The 22,986-nt window shown below is 41.3% G+C and overlaps 1 protein-coding gene across 1 annotated transcript in view; it reads right to left on the bottom strand.

Annotated features, from left to right (window-relative positions):
- The window catches only part of CCDC178 (coiled-coil domain containing 178), a 347,153-nt gene that overhangs the window by 206,004 nt on the left and 118,163 nt on the right, over nt 1–22,986 (bottom strand). Inside the window, exons 13-14 of the mRNA XM_054018208.1 lie at nt 21,523–21,684; nt 4,524–4,637 (exon numbers count right to left, since the gene is read on the bottom strand). Of these exons, the coding sequence (XP_053874183.1) occupies nt 4,524–4,637; nt 21,523–21,684 (276 nt within the window). The remainder of the gene's footprint in view (nt 1–4,523; nt 4,638–21,522; nt 21,685–22,986) is intronic.

Raw genomic sequence — 22,986 nt, 5'->3', positions numbered from 1 at the left:
GACTGTAAAATGAAACTTCTGTGGGAAGGGTGAATTGCGACATGAAAATATGAAACCTGAAGGTTGAAGGTCACAAACAAATCTTCAGAATCTAAGGAGCAAATTACAGCTGCAAGAGTCACCATCCTGAATTTCTGCTATTTCACATAATTGTTTGGATGTCTGACATATAATATTGGTCTCCATCCTCCATTCTTTTTTGGGAACAAACTTGGAATAGAACCCCTTTCCCCTGTACTGGACTGGAATTGGTTCTATAGCTCCTAAGCATAGAAGGGAAGTGACTTCCTGCCTCACCTATTGATTGTGAGATGGGTCCCTGAAAAGGGATGGAGAAAAGGGCTGGGATGGAGGGATGGAAATGAAATACATTGAATAATTGATATTACGACTTCCAAAACTCATTTGTTGGATGTTATTCTCTTCTGTGCCGGTTGAAATCGGGAGAGGTGTTATCCAAAGGTGGGGAGGAGGATAGAATAGCACAGCTATAGATTCTTGTGGAATGGATGATCTGGACTCTTGACCAAGTCATCAAAACTGGCACTTGGACAAAACAGAGGGCTGGGATGAGGTACCTGTTGCAGTTTGTAGCTTCTTTTTAGAGAACCTAGGACTCTTTGCAGGTGATTCAGAGGGTCTATGGAAACTAGAGAAATGACCTGGGTAAGATCTCTGAGTTGTCTGAGACCTGCTAAATTTTCCTTTATTTGAAGGTATATAAATCCCAAGGGATCTACGCGTGGCCCTCAAATCTTTTAAAGCGTGAAGAAAGTCATCGGTAGACTCAGCAAACAATTTGAGACCATCAAAAAGGAAGTCCTCAACAGTACTCTGCCCCTCTTTAGGGAAGCTGCACAACTGAAGCCATGAAGCTTGTTGCATCACAATCACAGTGGAAACGGACTGTGCTGCAGTATCAGCTGAATCTAAGGAGGCCTATAATGACATTTCCACTAAGAGTTGCCCTTCATTTATGATGGTCTTAAATTGCTTGTGGTGCTCAATAAAGGGGTTACATTTATTATAATTCAGATAGTCATATTTTGACATGAATGCTTGTTGGTTAGCTATTCTAAATTGCAATGTTGCAGAGGAGTAACTCTTATGACCGAAGACATTGAGTCACTTCTGGTCTTTGTTGTAAGGGGTAGACTTAGCACTGTGTGCATTCATTAACTGTCCACAACCAGGAAATTTGGTGTTGCGTGTTAAAATAAAAACACTGAGTTCTTGGCTGGAACATAGTAGTTGTTTGTCAGCATTTTTTACAGATGATCTTAGCAGGCTCTAGCAAAAAACAGGGCAACAAATATATAAATGTCCAGGAGTTTATGATGAGAATCCTGGACGTTTATAAAGGAATATTAAGCATAAGCAGTTCGTTTCTTCAGCTCCTGGAATCGTCTAAGGTTATCTGCCATGGAAGGTGGCGGAGGCATTACAGCCTCATCTGGCTATGATGATGAAATATTTGTGTGAGATGTTGCCTCGTCAGCCCTTACCTCCTGCTCCTCAAAGATCTCCTCTAATGGTTCAGGTTGACATGATGGGAGTGAAGACAATGGAAAATGATTCTGCCTATGCTCCTTATGAGTGTGCTTTTGGGCCCTTATGAACTGTTGGTGATATAAGGCCCAGGGGTCCCATTAAGGCCACTGTGGGGCCCACAGGGCATGGGAGGAGGCATCTTCTGTTGATCATACCAGGTAGACAAGGGTCGAAGTCATCTGTCCTCTCAGAATGGACAGCAGAATAAGCAAGAGAACACTATTCAAAAATCTGTCATAAGAGTCATTGTCAACATATTCAAGGGGAGGTGATACTTGTTCACTCTGGATGGTCAAAACGGTATAGAAGGAGGTCCCAATGAAAAATGTGGAGTTGATAACCCAGAGGATCTCGGTGCAAACAGATGTCCAGTATCATTAATGGGGACTTTGGCTCATTCAAGACAAGGTTCTTTGAATATGAGACTCCTGCAGTGCCAAAGGTATGTAGGCAGGAATTAAACGAGATCCTGTGGTGGCCGGCTTCAGTACCAAGTTTGGTATCTGTCTTGAGTGTGTGTGTGCTCTGGACCCTGAGTATTTGGTATCAGAATGTCCAGGGTCAGACTCAGCACTATCAATGCAGAGCTATAGGATAATGGCATAGCTACTGGAGATACAAAAGTGTCTGATGTGACAAAATTCTTTGGCACAGAACTTCTACTGGTATGGATATGATTACCTAAAGATGAAGTTGTCTTCAGTACCATATCCTCTTTGGTAGAAGTATGGCTCTTAGAGGACACTTTAGATATCCTCAGAGTACTGGAATCACAGGAAGCCTCAACACAACTCTCTTTGGGACCTGAGGTCTCCAGAACATTTTTCTCAGAAAGTGACTGAGACGTCTTAGAAGAAGATCTAGGACTCCTACTATTCTTACCAGTACCCAGAGATTTAGAATGTGAAGCTCCCTGTACTGTGGATACTGGGGCAGATGCTGGCTTCCTTGAGAATTTCAATGACCGAAACCCAGAGGTGGGTGGGGTAGCAGCAACAGTATTCCCTGAGGCTATTAGTGACAAGGATACTGAAGTAGATGGGGTACTAAGTGTGCTTAGAGGCCAGGTGCAAGGTGGTTCTCAGAGTTCAGGTCGGAGACCAGTCTTAGGGCTTGCTCAATCATCAATAGTTTGATTTTGATCCCTCTGATCTTTTTTTTTTTTTTTGAGATCTGCTTTTGAAGGAGGAGCAGGTCTTACACTTACTCAGGATATGGTGTCCCCCAAACAGCAGAGCCACCAAGAAAGTTTGTCATTGACCAGGATAGCTGCCGGCAGGAAAGTCTGGGAATCCTCCCATACCACAGAAAAGAAGTCTAAAACCACCCCTCAATCAGGAAAAAAAAACTAATAAAAGGGGAACAACAATCCCAACAAACAACTAACTAACTATACTATACCAAGAACAGCCTGAGTAAAGAGGGCATGCTTGATGCTCCATCTCAGGCCAAGGGTTGTTGAGAAGGGACAAAGGGTAGTTTGCTCATACAGCCTTATGTATTCTTGACTTGGGGCATGAGGATTTGCAGGGCACTTGTGAAGGATGAACAGACACTGCTACTGAAAATCTCTGATCAAAGGTATATGGAGGCACATGCACACCTGAAGTAGAGCATCCATAGGGACACTACTCAAAGAAGAATCCCCTTTACAGTGGTCTAAAACTCCTGTTGCTAGCCCTCCAGGGCTATAAGATACCATATCAGACTAAGTTTGTGATATTTTTACACATAGAATTGCTGTTACTGACTCAAATCTCTGGAGATGTCCTCACAGAAAATAATGTGCTGCCCCATTCCACATTACATTCTGTGGCATACCCCTCCAACTGAAACATTACCTGAGTGGTGGGTTGGGGACAGCAGATAGTTGGACACACATCTGCAAAGGAAGTGTTAGCATAGGACGGGAGTGCCCTGAAGAACAGTGCAATCACTTGACCTCTCTATCAATGTCTCTGCTGCTTTGGTAGATCTCAACCTCTGCACTTCCATTAAGAGGACAGAGACACAAACTCAGGGCAGGTCTAAACTACAGCTGGGATCGACCCACCAGCGGTCGATTTAGAGCGTCTAGTAAAGTCCTGCCAAATCGACTGCAGATTGCTCTCCAGTTGACCCAGTACTGTACCCCCGACAAGAAGAGTAAGGTAAGTCGACCCCCCATGGTGTAGGCCCCGCGGTAACTTGACCTAAGGTACTTCGACTCCAGCTACGTGAATTTCCTGGTCCCTAATGTAATTTTTTCCTGTACAGGGGATGAATTTTTCCCTACCAAAACTACAATATACACGAAATAAAAAGGTTACTATGGTTAAACCAAAAGCTTTTTCCTCTTTGTTTACCTATAAACTATATGACTCATCCTTGATACTATGATATCTTACTTAGATTTATATGCTACACAAATGAAAGGATAACAATAATAAAAAGAATCCTGAAAAGAAAATGCTTATTTCTTATACCTGCTTGTAATCATATTTATATAAAATGTGGTGTTCAGTAATAAAATTCTAAATAATTCTCTTTGTGGATTATACAGTTTAGTAACTAATATAGAAGATATAAGCTATCATTTACAAGAAGATGCCATCTGCTGAGCAAAAGTATAATCAGCAGGCAATTTCTATTACAGCCAAAATCTTTTTCTTCCTTTATTGATTTTCTCCATTGCTTTCCTAAAGCCCCCCAAGCAATCTGAGCCAGTGTAGCAAATGAAGAAAGCATAGGACTTCTCAATGACCCCAATATCAATTCTGCTTTGTACTTTACCCTGTCTCAAGGCTATGGACCCGATAGGTTAGTTCAAGCAAGAGACAGAAAATAGTATATACAGTATGTACACACACACACACACACACACACACACACACACATTCAGAGCAACTGAGTAGAAATGACAGGTTAACCTTTGGAATTAAGCCTAATAAATTTGTAGTTTTAAAACAACTTGCAGATATTACACTATTCACCTGTATATCAGTTAACTGATTCTTCATGATACTCTTTTTGTGCTCCAGTTGTTGTTCTGCTTGTTTCTTCTGTTCATCTAGTTCTTGCATTTTCTGATTCAGATTGTAAAGTTTCTGGAAAATATATGCATAGACAGATGTATTCAAAAGTAATTGTCCTTTTTTCTTTGGGAAATTATAAAACACATTAGCCATTAAATACTTTTCTTTAAAAGTTTCCATTTATAAGTTCATCTTTAGTTTCACTTAAACAACAATTTTTTCATCTAGTTCACTTAGTAGCTACAGTATATATTCATGTGTATGCATTCAGAAACACTTCAAACTATATAAATAGCATTTTAAACATACACACCCAGCTATGTTGATTCATATATTGTATTCTGTCACATAGCAAAATATCACTGTTTCACCACTGATTATAAGCAAAACACTTTCTTCCCAGTGGTTCTATAGTTTATTTTGCCAGCTAACAAATAGACTTTCTATGTTCAAAACAGAGAAACGAGGTGGGTGAGGTAACATCTTTTATTGGACCAACATTTGTTGGTGAGAGACAAGCTTTCGAGTTTACCCAGAGCTCTTCTTCAGCTCTGGGTAAGCTCGAGAGCTTGTCTTTCACCAACAGAAGGTGGTCCAATAAAAGATATTACCTCACTCACATTATCTCTCTAATATCCTGGACCCAACACAACTATAATAATACTGTTTTCAAAATATGTGTTCTGAATGGTCTATATGAAAATAGCATAAGGGAGGCAAGAAATACTTATGGTTTAGTGACTGTGAATTAACAAGGGAAATAGTACTTAGGAGAGCTACTAAGAAACCGTAAGAAGAGAAAGAATACCATATTGGGATTTCTCATTTTTACATCATTCACTAATCCAGTGTGTTATTAATTAACGTAACCAGAAAATTAGTTTTTAAAATATCTGCTGTACTAAACACATTTACATCATTGGTATAAGTGCAAACTACTAAATGATAGAAGTCGTTATTAACGTATATAATGACTAAGTAAAATTTGTAAATTACTCTTTACGTATACAAAAAATATACAATAATAAAGTTATTCAAAGTGTTTTATTTGATAAATTATGAAATTATGTATCATATGTAACAGCATTAAATATAGCATTCACATTCTAATTCACTTGCAATACTTTCAATTTTTAATCAAAGAGTTTAAGTTCTTCCTTGAAATTACTAACATTTTTTGAATATTATTCAGATACAAACCTGCTTGTGCAAACATTGTTTCCAAGCTTTTAAGACAGAAACAAATATACAGCTAAAGACAAAGATATATAACTCATACCACACCCCTCAAGATCTCCAGAAGACTAATGATGTGATCTTTGTCACATTGTTTCTAGTAAATTTTACTTAGGGAAGGGCTAACAACATTAATCACTGTCATTAACATGTTGTTTTGAAATTACTATTAGCTATTAGAAATATCTTTTTGTAGTTTTATGTAGCAGTTGTGACTTATTATACCTGCATCACAAATAAACTATCTCAATTATTTTAACATACTTTAAAAAGAGAAAAAGGAAAAATTGAGTTCCTGTAGGAAGTGAAGGCAGAGAAAGAAGAGGGTCTAGACCAGGGATTTGGTTTGTTTACCTGCTGCATCCACAGGTTCAGCCGATCGCGGCTCCCACTGGCCGCAGTTCGCCGCTCCAGGCCAATGGGGGCTGCGGGAAGCGGCGCAGGCTGAGGAATGTGGAAGCCGCGATCGGCCGAACCTGCGGACGCGGCAGGTAAACAAACGTGCCAAAGGTTGCCAATCCCTGGTCTAGACTGACAAGTCTGACTCAATAGTCAGAAAACTGAACTCAGAGTAAATTATAGATGAGATTGCTTGGGAAAATTCTTCCAGTAGAGATGGAAGTCTTCACTAGCTTAACTGTAATTCTGCAAAAGAAGATTCATGTGAGTTGGAAGAGGTCATGGAAGTTTTCATACCAAGGCTTTGATTTGAGAACCAAAACTTGTGTGTCTAAATTAAATCTGACAGATTCATAAGACAAAAGTGATTTTTTTCTGAGAACTTTCTGTAAAAGTAGTATGGCTTTCTGTTAAAGCCATACCAGAATTCTTGACTCCAATCCTGGACAAAAAATCCATTAAATGGCCAGGTTTGTTCCCTGTTGTGTCTGGAACATAACTGAAGGCAGTTTACATTCTCTTTGGTAGCAAAGAAGTCTGTTTGAGGAGTCTACTACTTTCAGAAGATCAAAGCAGTAACTGTGTTTTTGAGAAATCACTTATGTTGACTAGTGTGTTTTCAATTCAGGTTGTTAATGTTTTCTTTGTTAGGCAAGTGAAGCAGCATACACTTTTCCCAGATCCAAAAAGCTTCTTGTCACACTGAACAAAAGTGAGCTCCTGCATGCCTGTTCATACAACACATGGCAGTGATCAAGAGAAGAAAGGCATACGCAAAACTTAGAGCTAGCATGCTGATGTGAACTACAGTCTCCTCACAGTTTCAGAGATCCTGGATTGTATGATCATCTAAGTAAGATCCACAAGGCATGTTAGAAGCACTTGTTGCAATCACTGTGGAAGATTGAGAATAACTGAAAGGTTCTCCCGAACACACATGCCTTACTGCTATTCTCAGTATCATCTACCTTAATAGCAAGACTACCGTGTTCTGTGGCATAGTTCCTAAGGACTAAGGCCTCGTCTACACTAAAAAGTTAGATAGACTCAGCTACATTGTTCAGGGGTGTGAAAAATCTACACCCCTGGGAGATGTAGTTAAGCCAACCTTGTGACAGTCTATACTATTAAGGACATAACTTTTACAACTCTGCGATAAATTTTGAACAAAGTATGCCTTGTCATAATAAAATATGTGTATCAACATTATATGTAAAGCTATATGTTTCTACTGCATAATATTGCTGTAACGTGTTCCAGAGTTAGAAAGGCAGGTCCAAACTAGTTTTTCAGAGACAAAGACACAGTAGCACCCAAGCCAGGTGTTAAAGAGACAGTTCAACCCTCACATGTGCAAAAGACTATTTGTTGCCTACACCCCAATTGGGGGTAATCCTCCAAGAGGAGAAAGTGGTATAAGAGAGAGACAGTGGCCTCCATTTCAGCGCTTCTTCTCCCATCTCTCTGCTCATGACATCAACAACTTTCAAAGAACTGAACTAAAGGGGGAGTGGTCCCAGGCTGGAAGGAGGCCCAACCTGTGAAATTTACAACAGCATATGGTGAGACAAAACCTTTGCTTTTAAGTTCACTTAGCTTGTTAAATTACGTATTAGTTTGCGTATTACTCTTATTTTCTTTTGTAGCCAATCCTGACCTTTATGCATCAATACTTATAAGTACTTAAAATCTATCTTTCTGTAGTTAATAAATTTATCTTATTGTTTTATCTTAACCAGTGAGTTTGGATTAACGTGTGGGGGAAACTCCATTTGGGATAGTAAAGCTGGTGCATATATCATTTTCCTTTTATGAAAAGATGGAGTTTCTATGAGCTTGCATTGTTCATTAGTGTGCTGGACAGTACAAGATACATATTTCTGGGGGAAAGTCTATGACTAATAATTTCCGGGTGTCATCCTGTATGTAATTCATGAGTGACTGGTCAGAGTGCTCATTTATTTAGCTGGGAGTGAATTTGCTTGCTGAAGGCTGTGTGAGAGGCCAGGAATGGCTACTCTGACAACATAGCTGTGTAAAAGGAACCCCAGGCTAGGGAGTTAAGGGGACACTGGTGTTCAATAGTCCAGATTATATCCTGGGGAAGGTCACAAACCTCACCCCCAGTGTAGACAGCGCTAGGTTCCGTCGACCTAGCTACCACCTCTCAGGGAGAAAGATTAACTACAGTGATGGGAAAACCCCTCCTGTCAACACAGCTAATGTCTACACTAAATGCTACAGCTGTGGCAGTTCAAATGTAAACATGCCCTAAATTATTCTGCTGAGGATAATACATAGGCTATCAACAAAACCTGCAGAGACCTTTTCCTGAGTCTTGCAAGGCTTCCTCTATGGCTCCTAACTGGAGATGGGAAATTATTTTGTTCTTTAGCTCCTTCTCAAGAAAGTGATATACAAAAAAGGGGACTGGGAATGAGCACGAACTGGAATCTCTTTTTTTAAACTATACCCAACACTGATTTTTCTGAAGAAATTCTGTTTTATGCTGCCTTGTGGGGAGGAAAAATCAGTCTGAAAAAGACTAGAAAAAGAAAGACTTTGAGGCATGACTTGTTGGGGGTTCTTGACCACCTTGTCAAACTTACAAGATTCAGGACTAGAGAGAATGGAATTGCAGGTGGAGGATGTTCACTGTATCCTCAGTTTACCCATGTGGCAAGGAAAATAAGGTTGCAGTTGAGTCTACTAATGATTAAGGTGTCAGGTGTGTATAAAGATGCTCAAAGGCTTGCTGATGAACTTGGTATAGCTTACCTTGGCTGATCTATGGGCCGTTAGACAAAGTGTCTCACATTACATGAACGATTTTCTTTTTGTCTTCATAAATAAATCTTATTTTGGGACAAACAAAGGTGAATAGCTCTTCTAATTTTTGATGGCCAGAAGGAATCGTCAATTATTAATGATTCAAGGCATATCTGTCACATATATCCCTTACACCCTGCATCAGTCCCCCTCCAGTTTCAGCCCTCTTCCTGCACAGAGATCTTGTTTGAGTCATGGTGCCTATGAATCTTCAGTTCCAATTATGATGTCAGTGATGTTTCTCCATAAAATCTCCTCTCCGCATCTGATCAAAACTCCAGAATGCTCAGTAGCATCCTGTTCCAATCCACTGTGCTTCCAACAATCAGTAAGCAGACTTAAACAGTCAGGATACTTTTGAGATGCCTCTGAGCACTTTGTTGATGATGAGGATTTCAAACTTGCTGAAGTGTTTAGTTAACTGGAACTGATGGGGACACAAACGCTACAGTACTACTTCTCTGAGGAAAGATCTCTGACTCTTATGGGCTTCTGATGCAGAGGGAACAAAAATGTAGCTTGTCTTCTGGGAGTACCCCATCAGAGAAGTATAGAGGACGGTGAACAGGTTGGTCCACAAATGACAATACAGAGCAAACTATGTTGCAACCAAAGAGACTAACCAGTCATATCGGTGACTCTACTAACCTGTCCAGCCTAACTTAATATATAAATTATCAGGAATTGAAACTATAGCTCTCTCCCCTTTTTGTTTTACATAAGAAAATGACAAATGCTGTCCTAAACTAACTATAAAGGTAAAGACATTATGAAGGTAGAAAGGCAAAGGCTGTAATCTGACTAATGAAACATTTAAGACAGGAACTGTGTGGAGATGAATCCTTGGCTCTTTATATACGCTCAAGAGCAAATGCTCAGATAAGCACAGCTGCAAGATCACAGATCTTCTAGAATGTTCCAGCTAAGTACATGTGCATCCCAAATGTGGTTATAGGAGGAATGGATAAAAGTAAGAAAGGGAAAATTTAGGATGAAGATCAGGAAACACTTCCTGAGAATGAGCTTTATTAACCTGCGTAATACTTTTTCAAGAGAAATGATAAAAGTTCTATTACTTGGCACATTTCAAACTAGATTGGACTAATGACTGTATACTAGTACATATACACCATAGAAAACAATCCAGTCTTGGCAGGTAGATGGGCTAACAAATATTTGCAGCTCTAGATTTTACATTTCTATGAATTAATACAGAGAGCCACTGAGGTCAGATGTGGAATTCATGTCCATCTATATAGTAGCTACGTAACAAATGACAACTCCAATAGTTTCCTTCAGAAGTTTGGAATTTCTCTTTCGGATCCTAGATAAATGTTAAACAGTACTATTTAGAAAAGAACGGGAGTACTTGTGGCACCTTAGAGACTAACAAATTTATTAGAGCATAAGCTTTCGTGGACTACAGCCCACTTCTTTGTAGTCCACGAAAGCTTATGCGCTAATAAATTTGTTAGTCTCTAAGGTGCCACAAGTACTCCTGTTCTTTTTGCGGATACAGACTAACACGGCTGCTACTCTGAAACCTATATTTAGAAAAGGGAGACCTTAAAGGAATATTTTAAAAATATCAATCTATCACCTACAAATAGTGCCCTCAACAATTGGAAAAGGATTAGATTCTGTCCATTGCCTTTTCTGTGTCATATCCTGCACAGTAGTGAGAGAGGAACTGAAAGGAATACATAAGATTAGGAGTAGGAACTAATACTATAGCCGTTAGTCTGGTTTGTTTGTTTTTCTTTTTGAAAGCCTCCTGGTCCTAGTTAAGAGAAAACAGAATATGATGGGAAAATGGTATTGCTGCTCTTAGGAGTACAGACAGAAGTTACATAGACGACCAGCGCCTGCTGACAGTGGGGTTGGAACAACCCCGAAACAGCTTAAGTCACTCCCTCCCTCCCAGCAACCCTTCCCCTTCCAGAAAGCAGGCCCCGCACACTTCCAGGAAAGCAGCAGCCCCTCTATGCAGCTCCCAGATGTTCCTCTGTTCCAGCCTCTGCCTCTCCCTGCCTGGTGCAGCTCCCCAGATCAGCTCCTACATGGGGAGGGGGTCCAGCCGCACCATGTGACTGAGCAATCGGAGAGGGGAGGATGTGAGCATGCATGCCCCCCCACACATGTTGCCTTTTCAGAAGTATAATACTATTAATACTGAGGGAAAGATAAGCTGACAGTGTCATGTTCTGGACTGCAATCCAGACCAGTGAGGAGTTGTGTTACTGCCTGCCCTGTAACTCTGAGTGCCTCAACATGCTCTGTTGCTATTGCTCTCTTGTCAGGATGCTTCCAGCCAGCATACAATCATGCACTGAGCATCTCTGTGTTAAGCAACTCTCAAACAGAAATTCTGATTCCAGCAGCCTGCTTGTTACACCCTTGCCATACTCTGGCTTCCACCAGCCTTGGTTATATCTGGCAAGATGACCCCAACATCCCCACCCCTCGTCAAGAATTTCCCCCAAACCATGTGCTCTGGAACGTCCAGCCCTTTTCTGGACCATTCAGAGAGATATTAAGGTTCCTTTGTCCCTTTAAAGATACAACACACAACAGCTTGCCACATTAGCGCAGTTAACATTCACTTTAAATCAAACGCAGTACTGGGTTGGTTTAGATTAAAAGAAAAATAAGTTTATTAACAAAAGGAGATAGGATTTTAAAGTGCATTCAGGTATAAAGGATAGAGTAAGAAACGGTTACACACAAATAAAAGTGAAAAACACTTTTTAGAGGCTAAGACTTAACAAGACAAACTATAGCCTTTGTTCAAGGTAGTTTCCTTACCCATCTATCTTTCAGCAAAATGACTGACCTCCCCTGGTCAGGATCTCCCATAAAGTCCAAAGTGCTCAGTTCTCCTTTGTCTTCGTAGGTGAAAGATAACTCGGGGTTCTTTGCCTCCCTCTTCTATAGCTAGTGCACCTTGAAATCGATTCTTCTGAAGATTACCCCTCAAAGTAAAGTACCTTCAAACTGTGGGGAAGTGACATGGAGTCTGGTGGTGAAAAAAGTTCCATGCTGGCTTCTTCCCCCGCTGGTGTTTGCTAAAATGCAAATTGATCTGTTTCCTGCAATCTCTTCACCCTGCTGTGATGCTGAGTGAATATCTCTTCCCCCTATTTACCTTCTATATACACTGCATTCCATTGTCTCTTAATGTACCTTGGAAATACCTTCAAGGTGGCAGAACCACATTCCTTTGTCTGTGGTGGAGTAACTTTAGCTTTGCCTGGGAGACACACCTTGATAACATAATTTCCAATATGTTTGTAATTTTGAATTTGTCCTCAGTCCATATATCACACAATAATATTAATGATTGGTATGTTATTAGTGTTCTATTAATATTTTACATGATACCTTCAAGATACAGGTTATGACATTAGTGAGTTGGGATACACTGAACTGGTCAGGCCAGCTGAAACTTACTACCAGATATCAATAAACCCCTTGTCTTCTTGCACTGGGATGCTGTTAGTGTCACAGAAAGAAAAGGACAAAGGGGAGGAAGAAACAGTGCCATATGACATGTCAATAACATCATTATTCACACTTAGGGACAATAAATTGGAATATTTATGGGTCCTGAGCATAGTGAGTGATGTACAGGGTTCAAAGAAAATAAACTGTTTCTTTTACTGCACAATGACAAGCTTATCAGCCATTAAATGGGGATCCTTGGGATTGTGTGCTTCTATCTCAGTTCAGAACAATGCTATGGACCAAGTTTTCAGTTGGTTTGCCATTGGCTGCTCGAATCTGAAATGCTACAATGTCCTCCTGATTTTCAAATGATGGCCACATTGTGGTATGCCACCAGTTTCCTTGAGCTTACTGATGTTTTTGTGTGCCTGTGCCTTCTCTGCCTTGTTGACCTGTACTGCTACTGCAGTCATGGGCACATAGAATTCAGTTTGCTTTTGGCAGCTGCCCAGGCATACTATAGGCTTGGCAGGAATCAATTTTTATTTTAATGGATAATATCAATGTTTATTTTAAAGCATTTTTAAGATATTTACCTATTTACATTTTTCACAGTAGCATGAAATTATGGAGTTTAAGCATTTTTTCAAATTTTATCTATTTAAAATTTAAAATTGTAGGGGGTCAGACAATAATTATTTAATGACAGTACACACTGAGTTTCAAAATGGAGAAATTGTTTCATGATAATTTCCTTTCTGCTAGCAGCATCTTCCACAATTCTATTACATCTGGGCTGTTCCCCTCCATTCTGCAGTTTTGAGAAGCAGTTTGAAGTTGCAGCAGCACCCGTATTAGCCACGCCTCTTCCTCTGACTTGCCACCAGAGGAGTTATTCCAAAGCAGTGTAAAACTCGTAGAAAGATGATAACCTCGACACCCACTCAATCACTATGTATAACAGACAAACAGCCTACATGATGACAGTCTGAATAAAAAAATTGCCCCTTGGCAGTGAAACCATCCATCGTGGGTAGAATTTTGGGAGACACTGCTAGCAGAAAGGAAATTATTAGATAAGAAATTTTCCATTGTACAGCCCAACGCCTCCCACAATTCTGTTACAGTTGGGAAGCAGTGAGCACTGAACAGAAGTAGGGAGGGATAAGGGGAAAGTAAAAAGGGAATGACATAGGAAAGGAATCCCCCTTATTTGAAAGTTGTTCAAAAGGCAATACTATTACTGGGCCACTGCCTGCAGCAAGAATTCTCTGTAGCCAAGAATCCTTCTCTCATGGCTATACAAGTGGCCAGGGTTTTGGGTACCGTATCTACTGCATCCAATGCAGCCTGAAGGAATGTTCTTGTCACTAACTTGCCCTCCTTTATGAAGGACTGAAATTGGGTTCTATCCTCAGGGGGGAAGTTTGTCCTTAAAGTCCGCAAGCCTGGAACAGTAGTTAAAATCGTATTTCGCTAACAAAGCCTGATAGCTAGCGATATGGCCTGTAGAGGACAAGACCTTTCTCCCAAGGAGATACAACTTCTTTGAGCCCTTGTCAGTCAGGGTGGTCTTCTAATGTTGTGACCTAGCCCTCTCCGTAGTGCCTCTCATAGACTCATAGACTTTAAGGCCAGACGGACCTTCATGATCATCTAGTCTGACTTCCTGCACATTCAGGCCACAGAACCTCACCCACCCACTCCTGTAATAGACCTACAGCCTGTGTCTGAGATACTGAAGTCCTCAAATCATGATTGAAAGATTTCAAGTTATAGAGAATCCACCATTTACACTAATTTCAACCTGCAAGTGACCCATGTCCCATGCGGCGGAGGAAGGCAAATCCCTCCCAGGGTCTCTGCAAATCTGATGCGGGGGAAAATTCCTTCCTGACCCCAAATATAGCGATCAGTTAGACCTGAACATGTGGGCAAGACCCACCAGACAGACACCTGGAAAGAATTCTCTGTAGTAACTCAGAGCCCTCCCCATCTAGTACCTCATCACCAGCCATTGGAAGTAATTGCTGCTAGCAGTCGCAGATCAACTACATGCTATTTTAGGCAGTCTCATCATACAATCCCCTACATAAACTTATCAAGATCAGTCTTGAAGCCAGTTAGGTCTTTTGCCCCCACTGCTTCCCTTTGAAGGAGTGAAGTTCCAGAACTTCACTCCTCTGATGGTTAGAAACCTTCATCTAATTTCAAGCCTGAACTTGTTGATGGCCTGTTTATATCCATTAATTCTTCTGTCCACATTGGCACTTAACTTAAATAACTCCTCTCCCTCCTTGGTATTTATCCCTCTGATGTATTTATAGAAAGCAATCATATCTCTCCTCAGCCTTCATTTGGTTGCCTAAACAAGCTGAGCTCTTTGAATCTCCTTTCATAAGGCAGGTTTTCCATTCCTCCGATCATCCTAGTAGCCCTTCTCTGCACCTGTTGCAGTTTGAATTCATCTTTCTTAAACATGGGAGATCAGAACTGCAAACAGTATTCCAGATGAGGTCTCATCAGTGCATTGTATAATGGCATTAACACTTCCCTGTCTCTACTGGAAATACCTCACCTGATGCATTAGCCTTTTTCATGGCCGTATCACATTGGCAGCTCATAGTCACCCTGTAATCAACCAATACACCCAGGTCTTTCTCCTCCACTGTCACTTCCAACTGATATGTCCACAGCTTATTGCAAAAATTCTTGTTAGTCCCCAAGGACATGACCTTGTGCTTTGCATTATTAAATTTCATCCCATTTCTATTACTCCAGTTTTCAAGTTCATCCAGATCTTCTTATATGATATTCCGGTACTCCTCTGCACTGGCAATACCTCCTAACTTTGTGTCATCTGCAAATTTTATTAGAACACTCCCACTTTTTTGTGCCAAGGTCATTAATAAAAATGTTAAATATGATTGGTCCCAAGACCAATTCCTGAGGATCTCCACTAGTAACCTCCCTCCAGCCTGCCAGTTCACTTTTCAGTATGACCCGTTGTAGTCTCCCCTTTAACCACTTCTTTGTCCACCTTTCAATTCTCATATTAATCCCCATCTTCTCCAATTTAACTAATAATTTCCCATGTGACACTTTAACAAATGCCTTACTGAAATCTGCATTTCCTTTGTCTACAAAAACCAGTTATCTTCTCAAAGGAGATCAGGTTGGGTCTGGCACAATTTATCTTTTGTAAAACTATGTTATATTTTATCCCAACTACCATTTATTTGTATTTCCTTAACTACTTTATCTTTCAAAACTTGTTCCAAGCCCTTGCATACAATTGAGGTAAAACTAACAGGCCTGTAGTCTGCCGGATCACGTTTTTTCCCCCTTCTTGAAAATGGGAACTATACTAGCAATTCTCCAGTCATAGGATACAGATTTACAATTTACAGATTCATTAAAAATCCTTGCTATTGGGTTTGCAATTTCATGTGTCACTTCCTTTAATATTCTTGCAAGTAGCCTATCCATGCTCTCCAATTTGGTCCTATTAAGCTGTTAGAGTTTGACTTCCACCTCAGATGTGGTAATTTTTATTCCCATATCCTCGTTCCTATTAGCAGCCCTGCCACTACCCCTACGATTTTCATTAGCCTTATTAAAAACTGAGGCAAAGTGTATGTTTATGTGTTGGGCCATGCCTAGATTATCTTTAATCTCCATCCCATCCTCAGTGCTCATGGTCCCACTTCTTCTTTTCTTGTTTTCTTTTTACTTATATGGCTATAGGAACTTTTTAGTATTGGTTTTAATCTCTTTTGCAAGGTCCAATTCTGCTTGGCTTTTAGCAATTCTCACTTTATACCTATATTTTCTGACCTCCAAGAAGTAGCTTTCCTTGCTGATCCATCCAATCTTCCATTCCTTGTAGGCTGTTTTCTCGTAATCACCTGTTTGAGAAGCCTGCTCATCCAGCTTGGTCTGCAGCCGTTCCCTACATATTTTTATTTTCTTGCTTGGGATGCAGGCTTCAGATAGTTTCTGCAACTTGATTTTTAAAGTAATTCTAAGACTCCTCCATATTCAAATCCTTGAGTTCTTCAGTCCAGTCCACTTCCCTAACTAATTTATTTAATTTTTTTAATTTTGCCCTTTTGAAATCAAAGACCCTAGTTGCAGATCTATTTTTGTTTGTCCTTCCATTTAATTTAAACTGAATTACTTCATGATCACACAATTCAATATTGTCCCCTACAACTAGTTCTTCTATGAGGTCCTCACTACTCACCAACACCAAATCTAAAATGGCAACAACTCTTGTTGGTTCAGCAACTATTTGGTGAATAAATCTATCAGCTATCACATCCAGGAAAATCTAGGCCCTACTATTATTAGTAGCACTTGTCCTCCATTCTATATCTGTGAAGTTAAAGTCTCCCATAATCACAACAATTCTAAGTAATATTTATTTCATGAAAACATTAAGGAGGTCTCTATCCTGGAGCCTGGGGGGTCTGTAGCATACCCCAAGCACTATCCCAGGGGAACTTCTAGTAGCTTTCTTCTCCAAAGTTATTTTGGCCCAAACAGACACTGTCTTATCCAGTCTATCACTTCTAATTTCTTTACAGTCTACTTTATCATTAATATATCATTCTACTCCACCATTTTTACCTCTATTTCTGTCTTTCCTGAACAGCACATACCCTTCAATGCCTGTACTCCAGTCATGACTACTATTCCATCATGTTTCTGTTATCACTATATCTGATTTCACTTCCTGCACCAGTAGTTCTAGCTCCTCCATTTTGTTACCCGGGCTTCTTGCATCGGTGTACAGATAGCTTAGTAGTTTCTGCTTAGCTTTGCCCAGATTCCTCACCCACTTGAGTACAGTCATTCTCCTGCCAGTATCACCTACCTGATTATTTGCTTAATTAATATAGGCACAATCTTCTCTCTTAATGTCCATTCTCCTATACACTGCTCCCTTCTCCATTACTTGATTTTCCTTCCAGTCAATGTTAGAATCAGGCATGGAGATTACATGAGCATCTCCTAATCACATCGCCCGAGTTCCTAGTTTAAAGTTCTTTTAATAAGTTGTGCCAACCTCCATTTCAGAAGTCTATTGCCCTCCCTACTCAGGTGGAGTCCATTCCACGAGAACAATCCTCTGTCCATGAATGCCTCCCAGTGATCCCAAAAGCCCTCCTTATAGCACCTGCCTGCCTGACCAATCTAGAGGGCTCTATGATGGCCTCAGTAACTGGAAACACCACCACCTTACGTGGGCCTGCAGGTTGCAAAACATCCAGGAGCCGGTGGTTTTTTTGGTCCCCTAGATACCTCCTTCAACAGTATCTGGAGATCATTGGCAATCCTCTGCAGCAGTTCCTAGCTCTGCCTATGATTATCTGGTAGAGATGGAGAGGAAGGAGTGACTGCTTTGAGTGGAGATGAGGATGAGATTCCTGACCTGCTGATCTAGGAGTATGACCTCCTCCTCATACTCCAACAGATCAAGTGGGAGCCAAGAAGAAGAAATGTGGTAAGATTCCTGGGCAGGTTCTGGCTGTCTGCCATAAGGATCCTGTTGGTCACAAGGAGGCAAGAAAGAGGGATCAGCCATTTGTGAGAGACTTCCTGGGATCGGATCCCAGAGGTCCCTGGGGAAATCATATCTAGATGGGTAGTGCCCAGATCTCCTCAACTGCCTGTCAGGGCTTGGCTTTCTCTGAGAAGATGGAGAAGCAGCTGGAAAGTCTGACTCATCCGAATCTGAAAACTGCTTCCCTTCCAATGGTGGGGCCATCAGTACTGGAGCACTGCTACCTGATAGTTGGAGATGAGACAGTTTTTGAGATACCGAAGAAGTAGTACACACTCTGGTGTAGAAACGTCCCTCAGGAAGGCCAGACCAGAAAGGATGGGAGGCTACAGATAAAGGAGAAAGATCTTCTCCAGTGTTGTATATATCTCGATGTAAGCAGAGTCAGGATGAGGTCTACCCTGACATCTGGTGGTGAATTATGGCAAGTGTGGAAAAGAACTCCAGGGGCTAATCTTGTTTGCATAGGCACACCCACTCGCCTGGAATGAAACAACAGCTACTCAAAGTGGTTACTTTGGCTGGTGTGGGATCCCCAGTTTTTTCTGTTATTGGGGCGGGAAGAATAAAGTTTTGTTACCCTGATTCTGTGAATCAAGGCCAGTGGAACTGTTGTATGACAGAAGGACTTAGTGAGTCCTTCACCATTACCTAAGTAGCACTTGCTTGACAAGGGGCATGGGTTACAAAACCCAGTGAATTGAGAGAGGATGGGGATAGGTATTTGTACCTGATGGTATGGACCCCCTCTGAGAGTTTGAAACACCAATTGCACTACCTCCTCTCTCCACTGTTGAATGTCAGAGCTAACTTTGATTCCATTGGGAGTCTAGTTACAGGCTGCTGAGCTGAATTCACTTTGGGCCAATGGTGCACTAGCACTGGGGCTCCCCTACTATGAGCTGAAATTGCTAAGAGCTGAAATCACAAAAGAGCTGAAGTTATTAAGAGCTGAGATCACTGAGTGCTGTGTTAACTAGTGGGGGAGCCTGAACCTATATTGCTAAGCAGCTGGCGGAGCAATTTGTGGGGACGACTGGAGGAGCAGCGAGTGGCGCGGAGCCTTGCGGGGCCGGTTGGAGCGGCCCAAGGAACGGCGAGCGTAGCTATTTGCGGGGACGGCTGGAGCGGCTCACAGGTCGGTGAGCGGAGCAGCTTGTAGAGCGGAGCAGTTTGTGGGATGGCAGGAAGTGGACTGGCTCATGGTGAAGGCTGTGGAGAGACGGCCGGCTGGCCTCGGATCACGTAAAGTGCCCCTTAACACCCTGCGTGCCCCCTCCCCCGCCGCCTTTACTCTGGGGCTGCATTGACCAGGGAGAGACTTTGGGGTCTGTTGGATTTTTGGGACTTTGGGTGGTTTTGGGGTTGCTGGATTCAAGAACCAAAGGGAAAGGACACAGCCCAATTTGCGGGGTGGGTTTTTTTTTGCTCATGGTTTGTGTTATGAATCCTGTTTGTGGTGTTTTTCCAATTTAATGCTGATGTCGTTTACCTCATGTTATTAAACATTTTCTGTTACACTCAGACTCCGTGCTTGCGAGAGGGGAAGTATTGCCTCTTAGAGGCACCCAGGGGGTGGTATGTAATTGTCCCAGGTCACTGGGTGGGGGCTTGAGCCGGTTTTGCATTGCGTTATTGAAACGGAACCCCTAGATACAGAACCCGGCCCTTGTTGCTGCCAACTTAGATGGGCAGAAGGGTTACATCTATAAATCCCAGCGTCCGGGGGTTTCAACTGTCAATACTAATGGTTCTGGCATGTTTTGGGGGGTAGTGCAGTCCTTGGATAAGTGAGCCGGTACTGGCAATGAGTCCAGACCCACACTCCTAAAGGGAACCAGCAGATGACAGTTCTTGTGTTTTGAAGCCAGAGTCACCGACGGAACCGACAGATCTTTCTTCTTGCTCAGTTTACCCTTCAGCCTGAGGATCTTCATCAGTGCCAGTCCCTTAGGATTCATACATGAAGGCTCACCTGCTCTCAATAGCTAGGGGAGAGATTGCATCTCTTGTGGACAGTCCTAAATAGGTATCTATCCTTGCGACTATGAGAGTGCACCTACCAGATGAGGCACCAGCAATGCTGCGAGACTGCTACTGCACACACACACCCTGACCAGACACTGCTACCAAAAATCTCTGATCAACGGCACCGTGATGCACTGACACTTGAAGTGGAGCGCCCACAGGAACAGCACTCGAAGAAGAATGTTTTGTTACTGGCTTGGTGAAGTTTTGGGGATCGTCTGCCCTATTCTTTCCAGTTTGCACTGATTAAGCATACTCAGTATAGCCATTCTAGCGAGGAGGGAATCCCCTGTATGGGGGAAAAACAAGCTATACTATCTATACTATAAAACTCTAAATCTATTAATATAAAAGCTATGATGTATAAAAACTATTTACAAATCTATCAAGAGGGGAAAAAATTGAGAGATCTGTGAACACAGGGATTCTGACTCTAGCTATGTGGCAGTAAGAAGGAACTGGAGAGGCATCTGCTTGGACTGTCTCTTACACCCTCAGTCAGGAGCACAGGAAAATCTACTCGCATGTGCAGGCCAACGGACCCTTATTGTTAGAATTTCTAGACACAGAAGCAGTTTGCTTTTCTGACAATTTTCCTGTAGGGCAGAAAGAGAGAAATGTCCCATCTCACTGACATTGCACCTTCCGATATATGGAAAGTAGACAGACACCACTGAACAGCTGATGAAGGGGAAGCAGATTGACTAGCCAATCTCCCCTCCAAGGATGATAAGAGGGGAGTGAGATAAAGGGCACCAGATTGGGAATATGGGAAAGACCCTTCCAAAAGACAAAGGCAAATAACTGGCAAGGAAAATAGAGCCTGGAGAAGGGTGACCTATACAAAAAACCCAGGACAAATGGGGTTGGGGATCTGGAGTTAAGGTCCTGTAAGAGGTTTACCCCTGGCACAAATCTCCCCCTTCCTCTCCCTCACACCCAAGGTAGATCTCCCTGGAGAGAGGGATTTCTTGTTCAGTTGCTCTTTCCATAAGGCTGAAAAGAGGAGAGCGCACCAAGCCAGCAGCAAATGAAAGGCTGGTTGCCTTCTGTCCAGGTCTGGAACTTACAGCTAAGCAGAAACGTACAGGAGACATACTAAGCCAGTGCTATATGTTCTTTGCTTTCGTGATAACTAAAATAGACAACATAAAAGTTAAGAGAGATGAAGAAGGGTTACCAATTAAGACACATGAATTGAAAGTGAAGAATTCTTAACCGCTGTATGTTACAGTATATACAGTCACTGAATGAGACATATGAAATATTATCCCAAGGCATAACTACAAAACATAAGAATTGAAGTTTATCCTTAACTCTGATTTTCCTACTTTAATGGTATTTTTTCCAATAATACCAGTAAGTTTATTAGTAAACACACCAAAATTAACCACAAGTGTTTTAAACTGCATTCTAAATTACTGTCTGGAAAAGTAAGTTAAGAAATATTACCTCAATATTTTCTTTATGTATATTTTTATTTTCAATAAATTGTGCTTCTAGTTCAGCCACTGGTCCCTCGATGTCTGCTATCCTCTTTATAGTTTCTTCTTTTGTCTTGATGCTATCTTTTTTCTTTTGCTCTAGCTCACTATACATTGCTTTAATCCTGGCCTGTTAAAAAGACATGAAACTAATTTTCGCTTATTGAAATCAGAAGCAAAAGAAGAACAATCTATTTAAAAAATTCCAAATTTGAAAGGCCATTCATACCATTAACAAAATGCTATGTACAGAACCACAAATTAATGATATGTGTATTTACAAAATCGGGGTTAACAAGTACAGCTCAGTGATATTAGGAATATCTATAGAATGAGAGCAAAGTTAGCCACTGAGCCAGAATATGTCATCAACACTGCATGAAATAGGGAAGGAAGAGTAGCTAGTAGAATTGACAAACACAGTGAAGGGACTGAACAGGAAAAACAAAACAAAATGTCAGTATTATATTAAACAGATAAGGTAGGTACTGTAATAACTGTTATTGGACCAACTTTTGTGGGCGGAAGGTACAAGTTTTTGAACTACAAAGATCTCTTCTTCAGGTCTGGAGAAAGAAATTAGTGTCTGAGCTAAATACACATTGAGACAGATTGCTAAGCATAAGTGGTAATGCCTGTTGTAGGAAGCCACTGGAAATGGAGGGGGCAATAAGGGTTAGACTATTCTGAAAAAGGGGTTTGAAGTGGGTTAGCATGCAGGTGTTTATTACAAATTGTTGTAGTGAGCCATGAAACCAGTGTCTCTGTTCAGTCACACTGATTTTTGGTGTCTAGCAGCACTATGAATTTAAGTTCCCAAGCTCGCTTTTTGAAAGTGTTGTGCAGGTTTCCTTTGAGGTTGAGTATTGAAAGATCAGATATGGAATGATCACCTTGTGAAAAGTATTTGCAAATGGGTGATACGGTGTTTTTGTCTTTCATCATTTTTCCCTGTGAGAGTTCATTCAAACCAGACAATCGTAGTGAATGTCTGGTTTCACCCACATAGTTGTTATTGGGGCACTTCTACACCTCTCTGATCACTACTTACAACTCCAAATATGCTGAGCAGCTCTGGAAAAGGACCCCAGAAAAACTGAGGAACCATCTCCTGCACCATATATGCTTCAGAAGAGACTACCTCCAACAAGAAATCACCACATTCTCCCACACACTGGAAGAAAGAATATCAGGAAGCCTACCTGGAGATCATGCAGCAAACCCAAAACAACTATCTAAAATACCTGATGCCAACCATCCAACACACGCAAAAATTGAAACCAACTACAGCAACTACACAACCAATAGAACACCACCTCTTGTAGAAACCAACACACCAAGACCCAGCACATCGACACATGATGATACCCCAACGTCATCAACCAATCAAGACTACTCTTAACCAAAACTGAAGCATCTGTACTCTCCAAGG

Source organism: Malaclemys terrapin, chromosome 2, assembly GCF_027887155.1.
Source record: "Malaclemys terrapin pileata isolate rMalTer1 chromosome 2, rMalTer1.hap1, whole genome shotgun sequence".
Lineage (NCBI taxonomy): Eukaryota > Metazoa > Chordata > Testudines > Emydidae > Malaclemys > Malaclemys terrapin.
The sequence above is the reverse complement of the archived record's forward strand: the minus strand, read 5'-3'. Positions and strand labels throughout refer to the sequence as shown.